The sequence below is a fragment of the Diplotaxodon limnothrissa genome, linkage group LG4 (genome assembly GCF_057381915.1).
Source record: "Diplotaxodon limnothrissa isolate DT_005_m linkage group LG4, D_limnothrissa_male_GT1.1, whole genome shotgun sequence".
NCBI classification, from domain to species: domain Eukaryota; kingdom Metazoa; phylum Chordata; class Actinopteri; order Cichliformes; family Cichlidae; genus Diplotaxodon; species Diplotaxodon limnothrissa.
The window spans coordinates 15,476,289-15,485,661 of NC_140599.1; the positions used below are offsets into that span (position 1 = coordinate 15,476,289).

Sequence of the window (9,373 nt, forward strand, 5' to 3'; positions counted from 1 at the left end):
ATACAGCAATGCATATAGTACAACAACTGTGCTGTTGTTACTGCATGGACACTTTGGATACCATGTGCTCAGTTACTTGAAGCCACATTGCACACACAGAACATTTTTGCCAGCACCAAGCACCTTTAATCTACATTCACAGAGCATTTACACTTTTGCTACTTCAGAAAAGCCTGCTGCATTCTGGGATTGAAACACTTCTTTTAAGTCAAATATTACACATACAACAAAGAGTTAAAATAATGGTATCAAAAACAGAACGTTACTTACAGCTCTTTATTATATGGGTGGCAATGCAAACTCCAGAGCAGATAAATATTTAAAAGTCTTCCCTTCTTAGATGACTAACTGACTAATAATTAGCCAGTCTGTCGCAGTGCTAACACAGAGACACAGGCAACCATTCACACTCACACTATGAATTAATTATATTACTTAGTTTTTATAAGTACACCATTATTCAAGCTCTCTGACAGGATTCTCTCTCTGTTTGTGAACACAGTCCCCGGGCCACAGAGGAGTAAAGCAACAGCAGCATGTGTGAAATATCCTGCTGCAGATGTTGGAAAAATCTGTCACATTTCAGTGAATGTGATTTATGTCATAAAAGCAGCAAATTAATAAAAGTCCATGTTACAATTGTAGGAGAGCAAAAAAATAAATAAAATAAAAAAATATATACATATATAGGGCTTTGGTTAGTTCACTGTAAAAGACTCTGTGGCTGTGAGGTTATTTTTGTTGACAGTGTGCTGTCTTTGTTCTTGCACGCTGTATGCCCAAGCTCTGTCCACGCCATGTCCCTCAATTATGCAAGGTTTCCAGTCAGGAAAGGGAAAACGGCCTGCCACCACTAAGGCATCATCAGGCAGCTCGGCCTCTAACTTCTCCTGCAACAACGAAAGCTGCAAACACAAGAGAAAAGCTAAAATTACGGCAATACTTAATAATAATGTTCATAAAAATTATCTAATGCCTGCCAATAATCCACTGTACCACATCTATTTTTATCCTATGTTGGATGAACCCAAAATATTTTTCATTCTTTATTTCCCCATTATAAACAGTTCATAGCTCATGTATATGTTCACAATATTACTCACCACACTAGGAGCCAAAAACACAGTGACATTCTTGCATTTTGTCAAGTCCACCTGTGATGAGATAAAACGAAGGATATAAATAAGCGAACAGCTTTAACAGTAATTTTGTTTCAAGCAAAATAAATCATTTAAAAAAACAAAGCATTTGGCTTTCCTGAAGCATTTAGTTACATAAGTATTAAATGTCACATTAATATGAGGATAAAAAAAACCTTGGAAACGTTCATAAACATGCTTGGTTACTTACAAGAGACTTATTTATTTATTTTTTGTGAAGCAATTCTGCAAATTTGCATGCGAGCATCACTGATACCACACGCAAGTGACAAACCTTCCAGAGGTCTTCTCGTCGATACGATACTTTTCCATGATGCCCTGCTCTCCATGCATAAAATCGGGCCAGGCGAACAAGCCAGGGGTTGAGCTCATAACCGACAGCAGGAATGAAGCCATGCTGATGGGCTTCCAAGACCTTAGGAACACATCGAAGCCCTGTTATTTATCAGTGCAAGTAAAAAAGCAGCCCAAATATGTTGTTTATACTTACTATACGACCATCACCAGATCCTAAATCCACAAGACCTCCCTGTCGACCTCTGAGAAGGGTCATCACATTTTGTACTTGGGCTCTGCTGGCAGGAATGTAGGGAACCTGGGAGAAATTTCAAAGAGCTGAAGTAAAAATGAGTGATGCAAGAGCACTGCTATATAAAAAGTTATTTCAGACAACGTAGACAAACCTGTAGCTTCAAGGGGACTTTTCGGAAGCCAGGCTGGAGGATTCCTGCCCACATGGCATATACAGCAAGCCCAGTGCCAGCGGCTATCTGAGCAACACCCCATCCTCCAATGGGCCTGGACTTCAACTCAGCAATAACCTCATCTGGTGTGTCATCATCCATTCCTCCATGCAGGATTTACATAAACTCAATTAAAAGAACACACTAAAACTCGAAAGCACAACATTGTGAAATATTTCTTCTTTTTGTTCTACCAAACAAATACTTTTTAAAATTATTAGTATTTTGCAATCAGAATTATAATCTGAATGTGCTGTTGTGCCAAACGCATTTTGCTTTTTCAAGGTGTGAACTATAAAATCTCTAAAGGCTCCTCTGTTAATGTGTTTGTTTTATGCTTATTTCATCATTTTTACTTGTGTTATTTCAGTTATTATATTATATGTAATATAGACTAGTGTAAGCTGACAGACAGAAAAAAAAAGGCAGGGGGGAAATAGGAGAAAATATAATAAAAGGACAGAGCTCAAATAGAAATGCACAATGTATTGCTTAGATGAGGATGCAATGACTCAGACAGAGTAGATGGTGTATGGATAAAGAAGAAAATCCCAGCAGCACATCAGTGGACATCATGCTAATTTAAACAAACAGAAGATAATCACCAAACAAACAGTTATGATTCAGTGTACTACAAGTCTTAAATGTCTTGGGTGTCCTGCACCGAAGGTTTTCAGAAGGATTCGTTTGTTTTTATTTAGTATTTATTGTTTGAAAGCATTTCTCTCTTTTAAATTGTTATAATATGGCGGAAATCTGTCAGACGCAATGTTTAAACGTTCAGAATGGGTATTACAATACAAACACACCACTTTGTGAAGGCAGTCATCCCAATGTTCCGTAAACACCGAAACCTCACAGTGTCACAGGAAAGTTTTTAAAGAGATTATTACATGTAGCTACATATTTATAAACCTTAAGTGCAAAGTTTTGCTAGGACTTAACAGTCGTACATTTACTGACTTATTTTACATAGATGGTTTAAATAAACAGTCACAGTGAAAATACCAAAAAAATAAATACATTTTAGGTTATGCTGAGTTTTCGCAAACAGCTGTGATTTTATGCTGTCTGCAGCAGTCTTCGGTCAAATCCACGCCGTCTTTACAGTTTATCAGGTTACGCTGTCTGCTGGGAATAAATATTTATGTAGTATCGGAGGAAATCATTTTGCCGTGCTCCTATATATTCAAAACAGAAAAATCTCAACAATATTGCAATAATTAACGTCAAATACCTTCTTGACCTGTAGAAATGACAACGGTCAAATTACACCGTGGGACCAGTCCGTCTGCGAAATAGTCCGTATAGCGAAGAGTTTACGACAGTTCCGGTGCAGTTACGCTGATAGCTTCCACAGTAACATGTTAATTAAAACCTGTTGTTAATTAAATGACTGGAGTCATTCAAAACTCGTATAACTGCTCATGACTACAGAAGGATCTAGCACGGTTACAGAAGGTGAAAAGTTTACAAATTTATTTCTAAAATAAATTGTCAAATATTGCCTCATTTGAAAATCTCAATAACTTTGCCATCTTTTCTCTGGAATGACATCCCTTTCTTTTGTCTGTCTCACAAACAGTATTTCAGTCATAAAAGTAAATTACTACTCCACATGAATCCATTTTAATCATAGTATTTTTATTTGAAATACGATTTAACAAAGATATACAATGGCAGTTAACAAAATGGCATTCACAATATTTTAACACTCAAACACCATTAATATCCTTTTTGATCACTGTTATCGCCATATAAAAAAAAAAACAGATTAATTTTGTTATGCTTAGTATCAAAACATTAAAAAACAAACAAACAAATCGAACACTTCCTGGGGGGAAACCAGACTCATCAGTCACTGTCTGCGTCATCACTGATGATCCCCTGCAGGTTGGCCCATTCTGACATTTTCCTGCGACCTCTGTGGGTATTGTTTTCCTGATCACTGTCTGATTCTGAGTTTAGAGTGCGCTGATATTCAGAGGACGGACAGTCCTGTTGTTTCTGACTTGCTGAGGCTCCCCTGCGTGTAGGTCGACCTTGGAAGAAACCATATTAAAGGTTCTGAATCGCAACATAACTGACGCTACTGTCTACACCACTTCAGTATTCACCACAAGATGAGCATTGTGCATTTCTCCACATAAGCAGGTAATAAACCAAAGCTACAAGGTCTAGGATTCCCATCTAAAAACAAGGAAACGTAAAACTATTCAAGATATTTTTGCAGTTGTTTGCGTATCTGCTCAAAAAATATAGATTTAAATTGTTATTAAAATCATCATTAAATCAGATTAACAATAAGCATAAACAACAATGTCAATTTGTTTTGCGTTAGTTGCATCCTTTGAATCATGGTGTCTACAGCGCTGTATTTGAAACAACTCTGAAGGAGTCATAGTATGACAAGAGAGCTGGTTACCTTGTGTGGTAATGATGTTGTTGACATCAAGAGCAGCCAGTTCTTGAGCTCGCTCTCTCTTCATTCTGACCTTTTTACATTTCTGAATAGTTGGCTGACCTGTGTGGAAGACAATAAGCTTTAAGTCATCAAACTGCGTAATGAAAAAAATTAAAAATTCAAACTGTCAACAATTAATTTTCATGTTTGTTCAATACGGAAACAACTTGGCTACCATGTGATGACCCTGCTGTTGAGGGAAAAAGCCAATGTTGTGACATTTCCTTAAAGCCTCAAAGCCTACGCAAATGTAACCACATAGACTACAAAATAAAACCAGATAGTTTCTATCTGCAGAATCACATGGACTCTAAAAATGTTTTAGAGTTAGAGTATATAAAAAAAAAGAAGTTCTGTTAAGACGATTTGCCCATGTGGTTCAATTCAAAAATGAGGTTTAGTTTTTTTCAGTTTATGGACCAAACCTGGGAACTTTTTATATGTTTCTAGAGATAGGGTGTTAACTTTTAGTTTTTTGTTTTGGGGCTCCTCTATCAAGCTCGAAGAAACCCCTGGCAGTGTTTGGTCAGTGGCTAACTTTAAGTATCTATGTGTGCTGTGATTAACGATTGATCGCTGGCAACTATATTAGATAAAACGGCTCACTGACAAATCATCTAATTAGCTAATACACTCAATGCATTTAGGCATGTAGACATGGTCAGGAAGATCTGCTGAAGTTCAAACTGAGCATCAGAATAGGGAAGAAACATGATTTAAATGACTTGTTGTTGGTGTCAGGTGGGCTGGTCTAAGTATTTCAGAAGCTGCTGATCTACTGGGATTTTCCTTCACAACCATCCATAAGGTTTCCAGAGAATTATCCGTGAAAGAGAAAATATCTAGACAGGAAATTCTTTGGGCGAAGAGGACTTATTGATATCAGAGGTCAGAGGAGAATGGCCCGATTGTTTCAAGTTGATAGGAAAACAACGGTAACTCATGGTTTCACTCTTTAGGGTTGGGTAATTGCTAAAGAATCTAAATCTGCAAATAAGCCAGAATGCATTTCTTCATTTTTATTTGACAAAAAAAGGGTTCCTACTCACCATGTACACCAAGCTCTTCAAGCTCCTTCTTCAGAACAGCCACCTGGGAGCGGATGGAGCGGCAGTCCTCCAGCAGTTTCTTGTAATTTCTCCTCACGCCGCAGAGGGCAATGTAACGTTTGAGCCTCGCCACTGATTTGTCATCAGACTGCAGGATGAAGCCGAGGAAAAACAAGGTGTGAAAAGAAAAAGATATTTTTAATAGATCTTCATTACAGCCTCACATTATATAGTTTTCAGGGTTCTCTCTCTTTTAGTCTAGTTTTGCAGATTTGATTGAAAGCAGCTAAATAAACACAACTATAAAACTTTACTCAGTATTGTGTTTAATTAAAGGATCAGATACATCCAGAAACAAAATAATTCAGGTTCTCCTTTGTAAGATATGAAAGAATGCTTCTGTTGTGTGCACCACCAAGTACAATACAGATTAAATGTGTGTTAAAGTTTAGTTTCGTCTGACTCTCACCTTTGGTTTTCTGGTGCTCTCATCTTTCTTCACACTCTTCTTCATCTTCTTTTTATCAGTCTTATTTTCTTTTTCATCTTCCAAAGAAGGTAGTGATGAATCTGAGTCTGGGTCACTGGTTTTCTTTTCCACTTTTGTATCTTCTGCAACACATCAGTAAATCATAACTTAAGTGGACTAGTACTTGTATAATGCTTTTCTATACTAATTGAGCAGTCAAAGTGCTTTCTTACCACAAAGCTCACTCACCCAATCATAAACAGTCGCTTTTTTCCTGCCCCTAAGTGCTTTTAATCTAACGTTTACACACTCACACTCCAATAGATACACTTGGGACCACTCACGGTTCAGCATCTTGCACTGAACCCCACAATTCTGTACAAGCTGGGGAATGAACCACCATTTTTCCAATTAACAGACGATCCCAACTCAGAAACTCCACATATCAAGCAATTAAATATTGTGCCAACAAACGTAATAAATAATTTTTTTTTTTTTTTTGCATGATCACCTTTTTCACTGTCAGAAGACTCGTCACTCTTAATTTTGTCACTCGTTTCTGACTTGCAGTCTCCAACTGATTCGTTTTCTGCATCACTCAGTGGCGTTTTCCTTCCTTCATCTTCACTGCTGGTTCTTGTCTCGACGTTCTTTCTCACCATTTTCTTTGGACTGTCACTGCAGTTGCTTTCCTCACTGAGTTCCTCATCAGAAGACTCGTCACTGTCAATTTGACGATTTTCATTTCTCTTTTGTTGTGATTTTTTCACCTCTGGCTCTTCACCATCAGCTTGAGATTTGGCATTTTCTTCATCATTGCTGCTTTCTTCACTTTCTGTTTTGTTGTCCTCTTGAGCCTCAGATTCTGTCATTATTAACCCACAAAAGGACATAATTGTATAATTTACAAAGAAAATATATTTGAATTGCAATCTTGAAATGGTCAAATACTATTAGAAGTAAAGGCAAGTGTAAGTAAAAATACTGCATAACCATACAAATCGCTTAAGGCTCTTAATTCATGTTGGCTTGCCCAGTTTTGGCCTCCTGCTGGGTTACAAGTTAGCTAACTTACAATATGACCAAAAAGGAAGTTGATGCTGAAGGCAGACAATTTCAAATGAGATAGAAGAGTCAGTAGCCTAGATCTTTACTGAACACAAGCAGAGGTCTGTGTACCCATTTATCAAAGGATCATTTCTGTTTCCATGTTACATCATTTGTGCCATCATTTTGAAATAAATTGTAAAACAGGGTATTACAAGCTGGCTGCAGGGTATCCTTTCTGCAGGTCTGTAATCAGAACGCACTCGCAAGGTTTGGGTGCTTTAGTTGGACCAAACTGCATGTTAAAAAGCTTCATTTGCTAAACGATGTGCACAAACTGTATATGTCTATAGGCTTTCATTTCCCAGTGTTGTCCTTAGTTAAAATGAATTAGACACTACTGACCTACCTGATGATGAGCTTGAATGATTATTTCGTGATTTCTTTGCCCTGGATTCATCTTCACTCTCACTCATGACCTCATCATTTCCATTTTCTCTCTTCCTTTTGTTCTGGGGCTTCTTAGTCTCTGAGTCACTTTCACTTTCATCATTATCCTATGAGGAAAATCAACAATTATAAAGATGATAACTATGGAACTAAAATGTAAATGTAAAAGACTGATAGACGATTATTTTATGTATTATATATATACATAAATTCTGATCTGCCACAAAATTAAAACAACCTGCAAAACAACAGATAAATCCCTCTCATACTACCAACTATGAGACAGGACCTCTGTTACACAGGGCTATTCTGTTGCGTCTTGCACGTGGATGCTGGGATTGCTTTTGATCCTGTAGATTGCAGAAGTGATGCTCTCTGTATGGGCTTGTTTCAGTGCATATGGGTGCTTCCCAAAGGGTTGATTCTATTCTGGACGTCCGCTACATCGATGTGAACATGAAACGCGAGTCTGATTCTTCTGCCAAAGTGTGGGCAGGATCTTTTATATTTGCACACACATGATTTCATTTTGAATTTCACTGAATCCGTGTTTTTTGAATGTGGCACAGCTCAAAAATTAAGCAAATGCTTGATCATCTCTGCTTGATGGAATCAGGATATGAGGAGTTTGAAGGTAGCCAAGTTTGAGGGATTGTACTACTAGAGAAGGGCTCTGCAGTTGGAGAGAGCTGTTGCCATTGGGAGATGGAGTAATGTTTACATGAATGATAAATGTCAAAATAAAAGCCACATGAGGACCTAAGGTTTCTCAGCAGAAGTTTGCACTGTCTGTGAACGCTTTAATGATGTGGCTGATCAGTGTATATCATTATCTATACGGAAAAGCAAAAACAGGTACCTGCATTTTCATCAGTTCCTCTTGCACCACCTGTTTCATGAAAGTTTTTACTTCTGGACTTAATGAGTCACATTTGTTGTGTGCCTGATATCTCTTTTTTAAAATTCCCAAGGTCAGCGTGCTGGAATAAAACAGCAGAAAGATTACATCTGTGAGTGGCAGGAAGGCTCTCATTTACAGTAACTGCCACATTTGAGGTTTAGGCTTTTGAACACACTGAAAAATACATCTAAAAACGGGAACATCCTTCATAACAGCCTGGCACTAATCGATGCCTGCGAGAGAAGCTACTTGCACTTTTTGCAAAACTATAATATTTAGGTTTTAAAAACCCAAAATGTCACTGAAAGATCGATACGCTAGCATCAGAAAACGTCTCGAAGGAATGAAATCAATAATAAACAGAGAACTCGTTAATATAATACTTTTAAAATATGTCCCATCTTCTCAGTCGTAAATGGCACATTTGGGGTTGATTTTTACTTTTAGAACGGACAACATGCTGCTGGCTGGAGTATTCAAACAACTCAGCTACATTAACCGAATCGCATTGATTTCAGTTTAAGTAACCGAATGCTAACTAAAAACGTTAGGCCCATGTCGTTTATTGTTAGCACAAACACGTCTTTAATGCTTCCACTGTACCTTAGGTCTGCCTCGCCACGGAGTTGACCACACACGAACCTGCGGATACCTGCTGCCTCCTTCTCCGACACCATCCTAACACACGCTGGAAGATTCTTTTTGGCGGCGACTCCGGGACCTCCGCGCGTAATGGGAAGTGACGTCAGATACACCACGCCCCTTCAGTGTAGTAAACAATTGAGAGAACCACAAAAAAGTTTCGTACCAGTGTTGTGTTTTGTTAGTTTTATTTCTAAGTTTTATTTTTATATTTCATTTGGACTTTTTAAAAAAAATTCAGCTTATTTGCAGTTAGTTCCTGGAGTGTTTTTGCTCGTTTCAATTTAGTTATTGTTTCGAAAATGTTTAGTTTTATATAGTTTTTATTAGTTTCTATGTTAGTTTTTGTCTCTAGTATTAGCTGTTTTAGGGCATAGGCTAGAGCAAAGTTTTAGTAAAATCACTACAGATATTACCACAGAAACAGAAATTTCTTAAATCAGCTGAC

General features: G+C 37.6%; 2 protein-coding genes across 3 annotated transcripts; both read right to left on the reverse strand.

Annotated features, from left to right (window-relative positions):
- Window positions 1-270: 270 nt before the first annotated feature.
- Window positions 271-3,187, reverse strand: antkmt (adenine nucleotide translocase lysine methyltransferase). Its single transcript, XM_085352298.1, has 6 exons — window positions 3,141-3,187; window positions 1,844-2,007; window positions 1,651-1,755; window positions 1,435-1,575; window positions 1,104-1,154; window positions 271-905 (listed from the first exon to the last, which is right to left on the reverse strand). Exons 2-6 carry the CDS (start codon window positions 2,003-2,005, stop codon window positions 699-701), a joined length of 666 nt encoding a protein of 221 aa, XP_085208424.1. The 5' UTR covers window positions 2,006-2,007; window positions 3,141-3,187; the 3' UTR covers window positions 271-698.
- A 474-nt stretch (window positions 3,188-3,661) lies between these two features.
- On the reverse strand, window positions 3,662-8,967 carry hirip3 (HIRA interacting protein 3). 2 transcript variants are annotated; one of them, XM_085352302.1, is made up of 8 exons: window positions 8,887-8,967; window positions 8,242-8,362; window positions 7,342-7,489; window positions 6,397-6,750; window positions 5,886-6,025; window positions 5,417-5,564; window positions 4,329-4,427; window positions 3,662-3,945 (listed from the first exon to the last, which is right to left on the reverse strand). In XM_085352302.1, the coding sequence occupies exons 1-8, from the start codon at window positions 8,958-8,960 to the stop codon at window positions 3,758-3,760; spliced, it is 1,272 nt and encodes a 423-aa protein (XP_085208428.1). In that variant the 5' UTR covers window positions 8,961-8,967; the 3' UTR covers window positions 3,662-3,757. The 2 variants fall into 2 exon arrangements, with proteins under 2 accessions (XP_085208428.1, XP_085208427.1); XM_085352301.1 differs by having other exon boundaries at window positions 5,886-6,028.
- Between the last annotated feature and the right edge of the window lie 406 nt (window positions 8,968-9,373).